The sequence below is a fragment of the Bubalus bubalis genome, chromosome 14 (genome assembly GCF_019923935.1).
Source record: "Bubalus bubalis isolate 160015118507 breed Murrah chromosome 14, NDDB_SH_1, whole genome shotgun sequence".
In the NCBI taxonomy this organism is placed as follows: Eukaryota; Metazoa; Chordata; class Mammalia; order Artiodactyla; family Bovidae; genus Bubalus; species Bubalus bubalis.
Window position 1 is genome coordinate 37,508,267 of NC_059170.1, and position 17,236 is coordinate 37,525,502.

Below are 17,236 nucleotides of genomic sequence, written 5' to 3' on the forward strand. Positions count from 1 at the left end.
TGAGTCTAATCACCTCTCAGGCCTCCTTTGGAAGTGCCACAGACTCAGGGGGCACGCTTATAACACCCACGACACACAAAAAGGGCAGTACAGCTATTGACAGATGAGAGAATCCTGACTCTCTAGAATAACTTTCTGCGTTGGAATTTGGGGAGTGTAGGAGACGTTTTCACGTAAGAAGGAAAGGACTTGCTAAAAGGATCTGAGAAGTCAAGGGGCGCAGAGATGATGCAGGGGCAGAGCAGCTGCTGGTGGACAGCAGGGATGTGGGCGGCCATCCGGCTTCAAGCCCCACTGCTGTCCCTTATCTGACAGGCTAGTGGCAGCCTTGCTGGGCCTCAGTGCCCTGCCCACTCATAGCGTTGCTGTAGGGTTGAAATGAGTTCACACGTGGGCAGGTGCTTTGGACAGCGCACCACACCCGGTCACACGCAGGTAGTTTCCCGTAGGATTTGGTCCTGGGCTCTACAAGGGAGGGGCCACCCTTTAGCAGGTTACAGAGGCCAGTGTCTCAGTGCCCCAGCCTTCTTCTCTGTCCGCTGCAGAGGGCAGTCATGGAGCCGACTGCAGCCCTCTGCCTTGGGTGGGCTTTTCCTGCCCTACCCCTCATCTGTGGGGTTTTGCGGGTCTCAGGGGCCATCTCCTTCCTCCTGACCTCATCTCACCCGCAGCCTGTTTTGCACTCGCAGCAGGTCAGCCCGGCTCTGGGCTGCCCCTTCAACTGCCCCTCTTCACAGGACCCGGAGGATGGACCCATCTGCAGTCTGATTCTCAGAAAGGCTGTGCTGCAAATCTGGAATTGTGCCCACAGGCAGTGCGCAACTGATTGGAAGTGTCTGGTCCATACAGGCATTTGGGGCCACCCCCGGCAGGCAGAGCAAAGGTGGGAGGCAAAGTTCCAGGTGGAGTTCGTTGGGGCAAGGCAGTGGGCAGGTCAGTCAGCCACGGTCAGGGGAGCAGAGATGCTAAGACAAGAGCCAGAGTCACCGAGGCGGAGGGATAGATGAGGGGCTTCTGAGGCAGAAGAGGGACAAAAGGCCTGCGGCTGGCCTGGGTTGGGGGAAGGCTGGCAGCTCCGGTGGGGCCAAGATGGGGTGGGTGGTAGTGTAGGGTCGCCAGCGGGGCCTCGCGGGGGAGGAGAGGCGTCCCTTGTCGCACAAGGCTGGGCCTCCACAGCCTTCATTTAATAAGAAGCAGGGGACTTCCCTGGCGGTCCGGTGGTTAAGACTGAGCTTTCACTGCAGGGGCGGATGTTCCATCCCTGGTGGGGATTCTAAGATCCCACCCGCCTGGCCGACCAAAAAATTTAAAAAAAGGAAGCGCGCTCACCGGGGGAGAAGCGACGTGAGCGCGGAAAGAGCAGACCCGCGCGCCCCCAACGTTCCTCTCACTCAGCCAGAGCCCGCGCCCGCTCCCCCAGACCCCCCGATCCGGTGACCCTAGATCCCCCGATCTCCGGAGACCCCAGACTCCCCGAGACCCCTGGAGCCCTCCGAGCCCCTCTGACCGCCCCCCCCACCCTCACCCCCCAGGCTCCCAAAGTACCCCCAGACCCCTGGCCCAGGTCAGCCAGGCCTTGGACCCGGCTGGGCAGCACAGATGCCCGGGGAGGCCTCTCAAGACCCTCTCCTTTCCGCGGTGGGGACCGGACCTCAGCGCCGCCTTCCTGGCGCAGTTCTCCCGCCGCGCGCGCCCTCCGCCCCAGCCCCGCGACCCCTCCTCCGGCCAGGCGAGGGCGCTGTGTGACCCCCGAGGCCGTGCGTGGGGAGCAGGGAGCGCCGGAACTGACGCACCGCCTACGCACCGCAGGCGGAAGTCTCGTCCTTCTCGGCGGAAGTTATTCCCGGCTCCTCGGCGGAAGTCCGGGCGGCTGTCCCCTCGTGGCGAATCGCCGGCATGGCGCACTACAACTTCAAGAAGATCACGGTGGTGCCGTCCGCCAAGGTAGGAGGCCCCAAGGGCCCTCTGCCCCCACTTTTCTTGGCCAGGTCGCGGGACGCTGGGGCTCCGGTCTGTAACGGTGGGCTGGAAGGGGCCGCCTTCCCCTCCAGGCCCCTTCTTAGATCACGTTCTCTCTAGATTCGGACCCCCTGATTTGGGGTCCTCCCAGAGAGTGGGGGCCCTTCCTTAGAGATTAGGGCACTCAGGGTGTTGGAATCTGCCCGGAGGAGAGGGGGAGAGTCAGGAAGCTCTATAAAGTAGGTGGGTCTGCGTGGTGTCTGTCAGACGGACGACCGGCGGCAGCGTGCCTCCCAGAGCCGGCGGTGCCTCCCAGAGCAGACAGCGTGGCATGCCGATCTTCTTGGACGGCTTGCTCTGGACTTCATGCCGGAGTTTTTCATGTCCACCTTACCTTGGGAAATTGAAAACAGCGGGTTTTAGTCTTACCGGTTATTGTGTGTGCTGTCAGAACTGGAGATATACAAACCGAAATAGTAGAACTGTTTCTCCTTAAAACATTCTTATTTCCTGATTTGTACTTGAGTTTTCTGGGTACTTACCTTTCAGATGGTTTTAGGTATATGGAAGTTACGATCATGTCAAGAGTGTGGGATAAAATTTATTTCAGCAGGCATTTGCTGAGTGTTTTCATAAAGGCAAGGAACCATAAAGATGAACAGAGCTTTACACTGAAGATTTAATTAGAAAAAGTGTTCGTAGTTTAAAATACAAAGTGTTTGTAGTTTAAAATACATTGTTGAACATTAGTCTTTTAAGGTGATTTCAAATAAGTGGGTGAAAGGAGACATTTTTGGTGTAACTGTCTTATTTTATTGCAGGACTTTATTGACCTGACATTATCGAAGACTCAACGAAAGACTCCGACAGTTATCCACAAACATTACCAAATCCATCGCATTAGACATTTTTATATGAGGAAAGTCAAATTTACTCAGCAGAATTACCATGACAGACTCTCACAAATTCTAACCGATTTCCCCAAATTGGATGTAAGTGACTGTGGGACGAAAGCGATTATGTAAATATGAACCTTCAGGCAAGGTTAAACCAGGTGTGTCTACTTAGTTGACCGATAGTGAAGGAAAGAGGAAATAATTGACTTGTCAAAGTTTACTCCGAAAGTTGGTAACAAAACTGGGAGCAGATCGGAGGTTTTTTGATTCCTTAGTATCTTGTTTCCCCAGTGAAACTCCTATTTTTGAAAGCCTCAGGCTTTCTCTGTAATCTCTAGGCTGTGGGGACAGTTGGGATTCTGAAAGCTGTGGACTGAATTCAGAAGCCCAAGGTCCTGGTGGCCTATGTGCGTCCTCCCCTCCTTCTTTCCAAGGCGCCCTTTCCTGTGGCTTCAGATGGGGCCAGTGGCTCGAGGCCCAGCAGTGTGTGTTATCTTGTTGCGGCTGATGGTCAGTGTGCTTTTCTTATGAGAGGCAGTCTCATGGGGCGCTGCCTTCTTCACTGAGCCCCCGAAGTTAGGCCCTGCTGCACCGAGCCATCTGCCTGTGTGCTTAGCTGCAGGATGCAGGAGTGGACCCTGCCTGTGGAGCCCCTGAATGGGACCACGTGGTTGTGAAGTTGCTGAGGTGATGATGGATGTGGGGTCTGCAGTACAGCCTGAGAGCCTCAACTGCCCTGAGGTAGTCCCTGAAGGTGGGTTAAGGCTCAGAGAAGAGATTGGTTCATGTGACAGAAACTGCTGGTGTAAAATTCTGGGACCTGATGCTAGTGCTTAGTGGCCACTGGCTGGATGAGGGTATAGTTTCTGGAGAAAGTGCAGGTACTTCGTAAAGTACATGAGGATGAAAAACGCAGTGAGGATGAGGTGACAGCACCAGGAAACACCTGTACAAATAGAAGAGGAGCAAAGAAACGGGGGTTTTAAAACTTTCTTCTTAAGTTTTGGGCAATAACAGCACATTTACAGGTTGACGGGACTGGCTGGATGGATGGGAAAGTATTTTTGGAGCTCTCTTCTCGAGCCCAAGGGGTGGGCTCTGGTGCCCAGATGGAGTTGGGCCTGGCCAGGCCTGCACAGGGCAGGTGGACTTCGCTTCCCTGCTGACTCTTATTTTTCTTCTGTGACTAAATAGTCACTGAGAGAGGCCTGGGGAGAAGATTGAGGGGGGAGGGTGAGCGATGAGGAAGAGCAGAAGGTATGATGTGTTTTCCCTAGGAAGTTATGTTCAAGTGTTAGCCACACACAGGAGGAGAAGCTGCCAGACCAAGGTGACCATTCTGTTGTTCTTGTTACAGGATATTCATCCATTTTATGCAGATTTGATGAACATTCTCTATGACAAGGATCATTACAAGTTGGCTCTAGGACAAATAAACATTGCCAAAAATTTAGTGGACAAGTAAGGGATTTTCTTACTGTAGTATCTTTTAAGTTACGGTCAAAGGAGAGCAAAATCTTACATGTTTTTCTGTTTTTCAGCGTTGCGAAAGATTATGTGCGGCTCATGAAATATGGTGATTCTCTGTACCGCTGCAAGCAACTGAAACGCGCTGCTCTCGGGCGGATGTGTACTATTATCAAAAGACAGAAGCAGAGTTTGGAATATTTGGAACAAGGTACTTGTTATGCATCAGCAACTAACTACTTGTTAGTGCATTCTGTTAAAGTACTTGATTATTATCAAGAGTTATTTTTATAATGTTTATTTTTGTTTTCTTATAGAGATCAAAGGAACAAATTATTTTTCCCAGTCTAGCCTTTAAGAAAGTCTAAGAGATTAGGTGTGATTGAAAAAGCAGCTAGAACTTAATTAATACTTACATGTTAGTAGCACTATTAAAAACATTTATGTCTTTCAAATTTAATAGGCAAGGCATGTACATTATAAATGGCCCAGAGATACCAAAATGTATAAAAATAAAGTGACCCGTAATTTTACCTGTTACTGATATTTTAGTGTAAAACATGTTAGCATCAAACTGCTACTCCAGTTTTGTTACCTGATAGTTTTATTCAGTAGGCGATTTCTGAATTAATGTAGAACAATTTTTACTGAAACAACTTTGTGCTGTTTTGTATGCGTATATATTTTTACATTTCACTTATTTTTAACTGATGTGATTTTGATCCCCTCCCCCAGCATCTTGCATGTAATTTGCAACAAGATCATAACTGTGAGCTGCTTTGACAGTGCTTCCAGTCATCGGTTAGGTCTTTAGGTGGCCCGCCCAGTGGTGCTGCTGGAGCGGTCGAGGTCCCGAGGGTTGCTCGTTACGTGGAAGAGGAGTCCTGTAGGCCAGGAAGTGCTAGAGCGCACGCTCGGTCAAATCGCCCTTTCAAACTCTACTCTCTTGCTCAGTCCTCTGGGTTGTGTGGTCTGGGCCCCACCTCAATCTGCTGGGTGGGAATCCACGCTGTTTGGACCTGGGAGGAGGGTTCTGGGTTCAGCCTGGATGCCCCTGCAGCTGGTCCCTCCTCCATTCATTCATGTTTTCTCGTCACGTGTGTGAACATTGTTGGAGTGTGGTAACATGGCCACAGGCCTGGAGCATACAGCTAAGTTGAGCAGACCATCAGCTTTGAGTCGCTTATGCTTTTTCATGAAGTTAAGCACATTTACTTTCGCCTTCTCACAGTGCGTCAGCATCTGTCCCGTCTGCCCACCATTGACCCGAACACGAGGACCTTACTTCTGTGCGGGTACCCCAACGTTGGCAAGTCCAGCTTCATCAACAAGGTTGGTGCTGCCCCCGCACTGACCGAGGACCCGCTTGTGTAGGCTGAGGGGGCCCGCCCGGTCGGTGTTGGCTCCTGTCTTAGCAGTCTAGTCACGTGAGGTGTTGTGGGGTCTCTTCTGATCCCCGACAGTCTTGATGCTGTGTGGCTGAGGCGTGTTTGTTCTGGGAGGATGTGAAAGTCAGGACTTGTGGTTTGTTCTAGGTGACGAGAGCGGATGTGGATGTCCAGCCCTATGCCTTCACCACCAAGTCTCTGTTTGTGGGGCACATGGATTACAAGTACCTGCGCTGGCAGGTGAGCGCTGGCTTGGGGCGTGCAGCCTCATTCCTGGCGTCCAGCTCTGGGCTTCCCACCGATGAGGGTCTGCCCATGTCCAGGGAGCCTGGGGAGCAGGTCCTGGGTCGCCAGGAGCACCCCCCACCCCCCATGGACAGGCTCCAGGGCTGCATGGGGGCCGCTGTTTGTCCTCGGGTGAACTTGGGACACAGCAGCTCCCGGTGTGGTGTCTGTGCTCTGCTTACAGCAGGACTTCTGATTGATGCATCCTCAGAAACCCAGAAAGGGTGGTGCAGCCTGTGTCCACAGTTGAATGTGATATTGTAAACAGTGGTGGTGGTCTGAGCACTCAGGGCGTGCTGGTTAATCCAGGGCTCATAGAAAGAGCAGTCCTCTTTCTACCCAGCCCTCAGCATCGCTGGTGAGCTCGTTCCTCAGTGAGGGCCCCTCCCCCGGTCTTCACTTGTCCTTTCCCACTGCCTTGTTCCTTCACCGTGGTCAGTGGGGAGCTCCATCAGGGCTGGTCTAGGTCTGTGGGCACCCTCGGCCTGTGTGCTGGGCTGACTTGTCTGCCCACAGGTGGTGGACACCCCTGGGATCCTGGACCACCCTCTGGAGGACCGCAACACCATCGAGATGCAGGCCATCACGGCGCTGGCCCACCTGCGAGCCGCGGTGCTATACGTGATGGACCTGTCAGAGCAGTGCGGCCATGGGCTTGCGGAGCAGCTGGAACTCTTCCGGAACCTCAGGCCACTCTTCGTCAACAAGGTGGGTATGGGCCGGTGTGGTCTTTCGTGAGTAATGGCGAAGGTGATGATTTCATTAGTTTTCTTCCTCGCTGCAGCCTCTTATCGTCGTAGCAAACAAATGTGATGTGAAGAAGATCTCTGAGCTTTCTGAGGACAATCAGGTAAATCACCTCGATGTTTTCGAAATTCCCTGCTGATCCTGAACCTCGTCTCCCACAGCCAGAGTTGACAAGGAATGTTAGTGATGCTAGTTCACAGTGTTTTGTTTTACGGTTGAGATTATGTCCTTAGTGACTGAGTCGCTGTAACCTCACGGATGCCCATCAGTGGCAGAGGGACCATGAGGTTTCCTGTGGCCTCTCTTAGAGGCCGTGGGGCTGGCAGTGCCTGTGGTCAGAGCGGCAGCCCCAGGAGCTGCTTGTTGGGAAGGGCTGTCTCTCAGTTGGGCACCTAGGCAGGTGGCATGGGTGCGGGTAGCCACGCTGGTCATGCTGTGATTGGTGTTTCCAGGGAGGAGGGGCCTAGGAGGGAAGCAGAGCTCCATCCTGAGCAGCCTGAAGTCCTGAGCTGGGCACTTGTTTCTGGATCGGGGGCGTGTGGTCAGGCCGGCAGCGAGGTGTCAGGTAGCCTTGGTGGAGGTGCAGGTGGGGTCCCTCTTAGGGTCTTAGTGGTTCGTTTGTTGATAGGTCGTACCTGTCGCTGAGGTGTTTTCTCGGGAATTATCTTAGGCTGAGGAAGCCAGGTATTTATAAAGAACAACATTGAGAGCATTGTCTGTGAAGATGTATCTTGGTTTTGCCAAGGTTCTCTTCAGAAGGGTAGGCCTCACAGAATGTTTCTGAGTGCCTCAGGTTTGTTTGCTGCACTCTGGTTTGATTCTCCCCATAATGTGCATTGTCTTAATCACAGCAGGATTTAGGGACAAATAAATAACAGTTCTGGGGAGATGTTCTTCAGAAGAATTAAAAACCACAGAGGTGTTTGTTGTGATTAGCATCTGTAGCACCTGTTTGAGGAGGAGGACGGTTTGTGGATGGGAACTGAGAATAAATGCCGCAGCTCATGTTTACTCATCCGTTGTGTCCCAGAAAATATTTCTAGACCTGCAGGTGGAAGGCTTTCCTGTGGTGGAGACCAGTACACTGACGGAGGAGGGGGTTATCAGAGTGAAGACAGAGGTCAGTGCGCCCTGTAAGCAGGCCACTCCCTTCCTTGGTAGGAGCTTGGCCAGCCCCGAGCGCCAGCAGCCCTGCTGAGAGATGGCGTCTGGGTTCCCTGCCCCTTCTGCCCCCCTCCTCCTGCCCTGTGAGTGTTGGGAATGGGAGTCACACCCACCACGGGTTGTCGGCCCCGGTCCTGCCCCCTCGGTTCCTGCATTGGCCTGGGCTTGCCCTGACCTAGGAAGGGAGGCAGCACCCGCTCCCCGCTCCAGGAGCACACAGTTGCCCTGGGCAACTTACTGAACTTGGGGGTCCTAGCACCCAGCTGGCAGAGGCTGTTCTGAGAGACAGCCTGGCAGGTTCCAGCCTCGGGCCCATCTGGAGTGGGGCTCTGGCTCCTGGGCCCTTTTAGACATGATGGGACATTGGATGCCCCATGACCTAGCACCGTGTGTTCTCACCCTCCTAGGCTTGTGACAGGCTTTTAGCTCATCGTGTTGAAACCAAAATGAAGGGAAATAAAGTGAATGAGGTGCTGAACAGACTGCACTTGGCTGTTCCCAGCAGGAGAGATGACAAGGTGAGAACTCCTATGGAGGCCCTGGAGGCAGGGCTTGTGGGGCTGGTGGGGTTTCCTGGGTGCGCTTAGATCCAGGTCACACTGTGTTTGTGTCAGAATTGCAAAGGTGAAAGGAAAGGAGGAGCCAGGTTAAACTGCTGTTCCCTCCACCAGAGGCTGCCTCCTGCAGCTCGTCTCGTTTATCTTTCCAAAAACATTCTGGCATATCAGCTTTTCTCAAGTTTTAAATAGGGTGGGATGCATAGGTCTGTTTTTTTAATTGCAAGTTTATCTGTAGAGTGAAATTTAAGACATGGCATCAAAAATGTCATTGTTCTCAAAAGGGCACTGGAAGCTTATGCTCCTGACAGTTTGAGAGTGCACACTTCCTGTTCTATCAGTATAACGGACCACAGATGGTTCTGTTATCATGGTGTGTTTTCTTTTTGTCTGTGTTGCATAGCTTTTGGGATCTCAGTCCCCTGACCAGGGATTGAACCTGGAACCTGTCAATGAAGGCCAGAATCCTAACCACTAGGGTGCCAGGGAATTTTCACTTGTTTTGTTGTTGTTGTTGTTATTAATTATTTTGATGTTTTTCATGTATTCTATTCATTCAGCACTAATTTTTGGTGACCAGTCTAGGAACTAACAATAGGTAAAGATCATTGCCAGTGACGTTTGTTACTGTAAAACTATTTGTTCACAGAAAGTTGTGCCAGTTTTCAATTTTTTTTCAGTACCACACATTTTTTTCTCCAAAATAAAGTGAAAATTATAAGAAGTGATGTTTCTACATTGTGGTTTTAGGCAGTCGCACTCACTGATTATTCAACTTGATTGTTTCTAGTTTCTGAACATTGTGTGGAACTGGGTATTTCATGGTGATTAACATACTGATTGACTTCTTCACTTCTGTAGGTTGATTATCTCTTATTGATTTCTAATTTTTATATTAAGGAAGTCAGACTCTTGTGTGTTCTATGTATGTGTGCTCAGTCACTTCAGTCGTGTACGACTCTCTAGGAGCCCATGGATTGTAGCCTGCCAGGCTCCTCTGTCTGTGGGGTTCTCCAGGTAACAATACATGTGTTGCCATGCCCTCCTCCAGGGGATCATCCCAAACCAGAGGTCCAACCCGCGTCTCTTATATCTCCTGCATTGCAGGAGGGTTCTTTACTATAAGCTCCACCTGGGAAGCTCTGTACATTCTGTAGACGTTTTTTTTCTTTTTGTGTTTTGATTCAGCAAGCATTTCACATGGGTATTTCCAATCATGTTTTCGCAGGAGAGGCCCCCGTTCATCCCTGAAGGCGTGGTGGCACGCAGGAAGAGGATGGAGCTCGGGGAGCCGAAGAGGAGGCGGGTGGGTGAGGGAGCCCCAGGGCTGTGCTGGAGTGGGGACGGGGGCGCCTGGGAGCATAATCCCCAGGGCTGGGACCCTCTCTGGTGTCGGGGGACAGGGCTGCTAGGGGTGGAAGCAGGTTTCCCACTGGAAGTTGGTGCTGAGCTTCAGGTGGCAAAAGGTTGGAGAGGGGTAATGCCATGGGTCTGGGGGGCACCCGGCAGTTCTGGCCCTGGGGGTCGGAAGTGCTGATGAAAACTGTTGGATTTTCGTTGCAGGAACGGGACCTGGAACTGGAGATGGGAGATGATTATATTCTGGATCTTCAAAGTAAGGGCTCAAGTGTGGTAGTTTAAGTTGCTAGGTGTGGGAAGAGTATGAGGGTACCTTAGTGGGTACAAGTTGTCCAGCATTTTGTTAGTTTAATTTCTTGAAGGTGAGAGGTTGCCAGGATGCTGAGATTTTTTCCTTCTGAAGTAGGTTTCTCTTGTTTTTGGTGAGGGATTATTTTTGTACCTTTCCTAGCGTATAATGCTGGGCCAGGCTGATACCATCGGTAGTCTCTTGTCCATGCCTTAGGACTCTTGGTTTTGGGGTACTGACGGGCCCTGGCACGAGTGTGGAATGGTCCTCTGCTCGAGCACATTACCTTGTTTACCTGGCACTGAGCACAGATGCTCTACTGTCTTTGCAAATGTGGGACTTGGTTAAGTGGTGACTCTTTGGGCATCTGATAACTGAAGATTTTTTTTTGTTTTTTGACCTTTAGAGTACTGGGATATAATGAATTCATCTGAGAAATACGACAAGATCCCTGAGATCTGGGAAGGCCATAACATAGCCGACTATATCGACCCTGACATCATGCAGGTTTGTGTCCCTGGTGACACTGTGTGACTTTTACTCCTCTTCAACTTGACCCAGGAGATATGAGCACAATTTCCCACTCCACTTTGTCCTTGGCCCTTGTTCCTTCTGCGCCCACCGAGAGCCTGGGCTTTGCCACCTGGGGCCCCGTGTTCAGCCCTGTGTCCCTCCACCTGAGGCTGGTGCACGCTCTTTCCTCCACCAGACCTACCTCCCTGTCTTCCTCTGCTGGGCTCAGGGTGCCTCCTTCATGAAGGACTCTCACGTGTGGACACCCTAGTCACCTGCCCCACCCCACCTCACCCCATGAGTGGACCCTCTGCTGGGGCTGCCCACTCCCCAGCCTGACCCTCCTCTTCCCTGGTCCTGCTCTGGCACTCGCAGCTGGCCCCCTCCTCACTTGCTATTTCTTAACATACGAGTGTCCACAAGTTTCTTTCTTTTTTAAAAAAACAAAGCCTTCCTTAGACCCTGTGTTCCCCTTCAGTTGCAGTCCTGAGTCGGCACGTCTTTCTTAATGTGTGAAAGTATGCGATCGAGTGGCATCTAGTACATAGGTGGTGTTGGGCAGCCACTACCTCCCTGTGGTCCCGAAGCCTTTTCATCATCCCTGAGTTAACTCCCAGCTCTGACAGCACTTCTCCCCTCCCTGGCCTCGGGCAGCCGCATCCTCTTTTGTCTCTGTCAGCTTGCCTATAAAGTGGAGTCACACACTAAGTTGGCCTCCCACTGAGCGTGGTATTTTCAAGGTTTGTCCATGTTGTAGCATGTGTCAGCTTTCTTCTTCCCTCTTTCTTAGTGATGTTCTATTTCAAATGAATGGCACATTCTATATAGTATTATAGTTCATATTCTTATCCATGGATGGACATAAGACTGTTCCATGCCGCCACTTTACCTTCTTTGGAAAGAATCACTCCCAACTCCATCTTTGTTTCCATCTTTTGGGTGTCATGGTTCATGTATTAGTATTGAGTGTTTTCAACATGTCTGGGCAGATTCCTAGGCAAATTTCTGGATTATAAGGTAATTTTGTCTTTCTTTTTGAGGAACTGCCAGTTCTCTGATGGTGTCCTTGATTTATATTTCATGTCTTCATCTCTTCAGTTGTGCCTCTTGCTCTGTCTCTTATTGTATAGCAGTCCACTTCCACAGTCTGGGCTCTGATGGCCCATGATTGGCTTCACCTTGCCTATCCCCTTCCAGTCTCCTTCCCTCCTTCTGCCTTATCACAGTAGTGATGGGAGCACCTTTGACTTGGGCTCTTGTTGAGGTTTATTATACATTTTTAAAGATGTTATTAACCGTACAGTTAATGAGCTTGTATTTGGAACAGCTTTGGGATGGATACACAAGCTGTCCTGGTCCAAGGCCAGTTTGGGTTGATATTTATGGTTCTAAGAACAGAGCTTTTGTGTACCTGCTAGGAGAGAGGGGAACATTTTATGTGTTTTCACCTTGGAGTTGGGAGTGATTCTTTCTAAAGAAGGTGAAGAAGTGGCATGGAACAGTCTGCTTCTGTTGGTGTAGTCTTCTTGCTCATCTCTGTGCCTGTTTGCGGGGAGGTGAGCCTTGCCGAGGCCATGTGAGCCTGAACCGGGGCATTTGTATCACCTCAAAAAGCTTAGGAGAAACCTGGTTTTTATAAAGGTTGTTATACTTATGTATGAGTTTTCCATTGTTGACTTTAATTATGATTTTTTTAAAAAAAGAAATTGGAAGAGTTAGAAAAAGAAGAAGAACTAAGAACAGCTGCTGGAGAGTATGACAGTGAATCTGAAAGTGAAGATGAAGAAATGGCAGAGATTCGACAGCTGGCAAAACAGATTAGGGAAAAAAAGAAGCTGAAGATTCTACAGTCCAGAGAGAAGGACACACAGGGGCCCAGGATGCCTCGGACGGCCAAGAAGGCAAGTGTTGTGCTCAAGAGTCAGTGGTTCTTTGTGTGTGGGCGTCTGTATGGCCCTGCCTTTTGGTTGGTGTAAGTTGACTTTTGAGGTTGGCTGAGTGTTGACATTCTATATTGAGTGTTCCACCCTTTCTTGGTGACTTTCACTGTTGGATTCAACTACTTTATAGCTGTACAAATGAAGATCGTGAGTTATGGGTAAATTTGTGGAGGTAAACTCATCAGTTAACACGTCCTTATTCTTCAATTCTTTATTGGTCAGGACTTCCCTTTTACTTTCTTCAGAAATCTAACGCAGTCTAACTCAAAGCCAAAGTGGTTTATCTGAGCCCTGTGACTGGTTAGGATGGGGAGGTTCACGCTGAGGCACAAGTGGATTGGATGGAGCCAGGGTCCTCTGGTCCTCAGGTCTGTCTCCTTGGGCCCTGGCTCTTGTCTGGAGTCACCGCTCCAGGGAAGGAGGGTGGCGTGGGGGATGGTTGAGTGAGCTGGGCCAGGCTGTCTCCATGGAGCACACGTGTGTGTTTGATACGCGGTTTCTGTGTGGTGGCGGATGAGGTGGCGGATGACGGGGACAGCTGTGGCATTGCTGTGTCCCCCCACCATGGGGGAGGAGCTGCTGGCCTCTTGGGTCTGCATGTGGGAACCCCTGGGGAGCTGAGTGGAATCTGGGGGCCACGCGTACGTTGTCCTGTGTGTAATACGTAATTACCCAGAAAATGTTAATTTTTATGTTATGTAATGAGTTGTCCAAAAACATGCATGTGAGCCCAAGTAAAAGAGTTTTTAAAATAAGTGTATCTTGGATCATTGTTCTGTACATTTTTCCTTGAGGTTTTTTTTTTTTTTTTTTTTTTTAAGGTTTCATCAAACTAACTGTTTAAAACAATGTCGTTTCCCCTTTCAGGTTCAGCGGAAGGTCTTGGAGGATGAGATGCGCAGTCTTGGTGTTGATATGGACGACAAAGACAATGTGAGTGCAGACGGCCGGGGTGGGGGTGGGGCACTGTCCTGGGAACCAGGGCAGGAACAGGTTACTGAGGAGTTGGTGCTTCTGGGGTTTGTGTTGAGAATTAACGTTGTTTTGCATAGTTCTTATTCTTTAGTTGTGCCTTTGATTTTGGTGACCAGTGTCTTCACATCGAGCTTTAATTAGCTTCAGTTTAGGCAAAATAAACTGGAGGTGGTGCTGAGTGCCTTGGTGTGAGAGGAACATAGGCTGGTAAATAGTTCGAAGCCATGCCTCAAGACCCCAGAGGTTAGAAGGCATTTCGTATACCTTTTTTAGTGTCCCAGTTTTTCTTGATGAATTGAGCCAGAGTATACACATCATTGTATGAAAGAGCATCTTGATGTTCTGGATTATTTCTCAAAGCAGTTTCTCAGAAGTGGAATTACCGAAACAAGGAAAACCATCGTGTTAGACTAATCGGATTTTGATGAGCCATGCGTGTTGTTCACATTATGTCTCCTGACTAATGATTATCAGATGCTGGGCTCTTGGCCTGCCTTCCTCTCACATTGCTGTGCAGTCTTATTTCCAGACAGTAACCTAAGGGACACCTTGAGCAGGGGCCTGCAGAACTTGTCCTCAGCACCTGAGTCTTAGCTCAGCTTCATGGCTGAGCTTTCTGGTGGCCAGTAACTGCAGAAGTGGGGTGAGAAGGAGGGCCGCTCTTGACATAAATTGTGCTGCTTAGGAGGTTGAACAGGCAGCTCTGAGTAGCACACAGCAGCTGTGTGAGTGAAGACGAATGTTTGACCAGTAATTAATGGGGACTGTGTGTACTTTATTTTTTTACAGTTTTTTTTTTTAAGATTTGTTTATTTATTTTGGCCACGTTGTGCTGCATTTAGGATCTTAGTTCCATGACCAGGGACTGAACCTGCATCCCTTACGGTGGAAGGGAGGACTTTTCCCCACTGGTCCACCAAGGCAGGCCCTGACTATTTATGTTTTAAATGTATTTACGTTGTTCATGACAATTGTACAAGCCCTTCATGTGCCTTCTCCCCCCACTGGAGTAATTTCATGTTTGTCACTAAGGCCGGGTCCCCAAGGTGCCAGGACCTCAAGGCGCCGGGAATCCGAGGCACTGAAGCCTGCTCTGTTTCAGGCCCATTATGCAGTCCAGGCCAGAAGGTCTCGGAGCATCACCAGGAAGAGGAAGCGGGAAGACTCTGTCCTGCCCGCCTCTGTGACCCGCAGTCACAGCTGTTCTCGGCCTCCACGTGATGTCTCTGGTCTCCGGGATGTCAAGGTTAGTCCCTGTAAAGAGTAGCTAATAAAACAGTAGCTTCTACGGTTGACCCCTCAGGGGGTTGGAGCAAACACTTGGAGCCACAGAGATTGTGGGGTGGGTGGTGGAGTGCGCTTTTCTGAGTGCTGCACCCCGAGGGTTGGGCTTGGCCCCTGCACAGCTTGGTGTCCATGGGCCTTTTCTTCACGCGTGTGTATTCTTTCTCAGGGCGGACAGAGCAGGGTATTGCAGTAGCCTTGCAGCCTAAGCCTTGGTCCCAGCCACTCAGGGCTATGCTAGGAAACAGTCCTGCTCAGAGCCTGGACATGGGGCCCTCACCCACCACAGGAGAGAGCTGTTTGGGTCAGTCTTTTGGAAAAGACACTTTGGATGTGTATAGTCTCTTTTTTGTGGCAACTACTACTACTTCTCTTTAAATACAAAAATGGTTAGTTTCAGCATTTTGAAAATTCATATAGATGAGAAAGTCTGTATATAAACTGACAAGCAGTGTGCTTTCAGGGAGCCATTTCGTCCAGTAATCTGGACTTAATACCAGCATTGCCGCTTGTCAGTCAGGTACGAGTAGCTCCATGGCCGGATCTCCGTGCACTCTGCTGAGAGGGAAGTAGAACAGAACAAAGTACCTCATCTTGCAGGTCTGAGAGTGTCTGGTCCTCACAGATACTAGACTGGTCTGGTAGTTTCCATCCTGCAGGTACTGTGGTGTGTCCACGGGAAAATGGTGTGAGTGATGCTCACCAGGGCTTCTCTTCATAGCACAGACCTGGACTGTTCACATCAAGTGTTAACAGGTAATGGAAATTCACTTGGAAATTTGGGTTTTCACAACTGATAGGTTTTTCTTTACCTTTATAGATGGTGAAGAAGGCCAAGACGATGATGAAGAATGCTCAGAAGAAGATGAATCGCTTGGGGAAGAAAGGGGAGGCAGACAGACATGTGTTTGACATGAAACCGAAGCACTTGCTCTCAGGAAAGAGGAAAGCTGGTAAAAAGGACAGGAGATAGTGTCCTTCGCCGCTGAAACACTTTGACCCGACTTTTTCCTGGTTTGGTTTCACAGAGCTGGGAGTCGTGATCTGTAAACTGAACAGAACAGTGAAGTAACTCAAGGACTTGATGCTTTGCTGAAAGCTATGGTTATGCCTTAAATGTACGGGTGTGGGTAATTTTTGTCACTGTATTATATTATAGATATTTTGGGTGGGCAGTGGTTTCTCATTTCTGAAGTTTTGGTTGCTTCAGACTTGCAGGACAGGAAAGATTTATTGATGTGACTGTGTTGCTTTTGATGGACAAATCTTACTCTTGTGCAAGAGAGAACATTGGTTCAGTGCACATGAAGAGTCCCTTTTTTGCAAATGCACTTCTACTTGAGGGTGTGGACAGAAGTCTGAACTGGTGAAAGGTTACAGATATCAGCATGCCAGCAGTAAAAGAACTAATTTAGCTCCTAGTCCTTTTGTTCAGTGCACCGTTTGATTTGTCTTCAACTATTTTTATCCAAAATAAACTTCCAAAAGAAAGAAATTTTGGTTTATTTGGTTGGTTTTTGTTTCAGTTACAAGCCAGTGTCAGTTTGGGCAGATGAAAAGGGACAAAAGCAAATGACAATTCTTTTTTGTTTTCAAAGCAAAAAATACCTTTCTGTGGAGTAGAATGTTGCCTAAGTTGCTGAAGCAATTAAATGTAGGCATCTCCTGATTCAGTGTCCACTGCTGAAAACTGGTTTGAGTGGAAATCATTGTGAGGTTCATGCCCAGTAAAATGAAGGGAATTAGCATGTGAGAATATGAAGTGCTTACAGCAGCACTTCTTGACCACAAAACTGCCATGGCCACTGCTTTGCGTGCAGTTTCCAAGTCCCGTCTGCTCACTGTTGGTGTTTCTAAGTGCACCTTTGTGGGTCCTCCTGTGTTGAGAGGAGTAATTCAGGGCTTTTCTACACATAGGTGTGTTTGAAAGTTGCATTTTAGGGATCCAAAGTAAAGTAAAAGTTTTGTTTGTACTGGGAAAGGTTATGTTCAGAGAAACCTGTTGAATGATATCAGGCGGAATGACCAGGGACACCCAGAGTCCCTCTCTCTGGGATTATATTTTCAGTTCAGTTCAGTCCAGTCTCTCAGTCGTGTCTGACTCTTTGCAACCCCATGAACTGCAGCACGCCAGGCCTCCATCACCGGCTCCCGGAGTTCACCCAAACCCATGTCCATTGTGTCAGTGATGCCATCCAACGTTCTCATCCTTTGTCGTCCCCTTCTCCTCCTGCTCTGTCTTCCCAGCATGAGGGTCTTTTCAGATGAGTCAGTTCTTCGCATCAAGTGGCCAAAGTATTGGAGTTTCAGCTTCAACATCAGTCCTTCCAATGAATACCCAGGACTGATTTCCTTTAGGATGGACTGGTTGGATCTCCTTGCAGTCCAAGGGACTCTCAAGAGTCTTCTCCAA

At 49.6% G+C, this 17,236-nt stretch overlaps 1 protein-coding gene across 2 annotated transcripts; it reads left to right on the forward strand.

Annotated features, from left to right (window-relative positions):
- The first annotated feature begins 1,787 nt into the window (after positions 1 to 1,787).
- Positions 1,788 to 16,318, forward strand: GTPBP4 (GTP binding protein 4). 2 transcript variants are annotated; one of them, XM_006064942.4, is made up of 17 exons: positions 1,788 to 1,944; positions 2,781 to 2,951; positions 4,213 to 4,316; positions 4,397 to 4,533; positions 5,554 to 5,654; positions 5,858 to 5,950; positions 6,512 to 6,703; positions 6,780 to 6,845; positions 7,773 to 7,862; positions 8,314 to 8,424; positions 9,692 to 9,769; positions 10,027 to 10,078; positions 10,518 to 10,618; positions 12,328 to 12,525; positions 13,432 to 13,497; positions 14,642 to 14,785; positions 15,644 to 16,318. In XM_006064942.4, the coding sequence occupies exons 1-17, from the start codon at positions 1,897 to 1,899 to the stop codon at positions 15,794 to 15,796; spliced, it is 1,905 nt and encodes a 634-aa protein (XP_006065004.1). In that variant the 5' UTR covers positions 1,788 to 1,896; the 3' UTR covers positions 15,797 to 16,318. The 2 variants fall into 2 exon arrangements, with proteins under 2 accessions (XP_006065004.1, XP_006065005.1); XM_006064943.4 differs by lacking the exons at positions 1,788 to 1,944; positions 2,781 to 2,951 and adding an exon at positions 3,460 to 3,609.
- Positions 16,319 to 17,236: the final 918 nt, after the last annotated feature.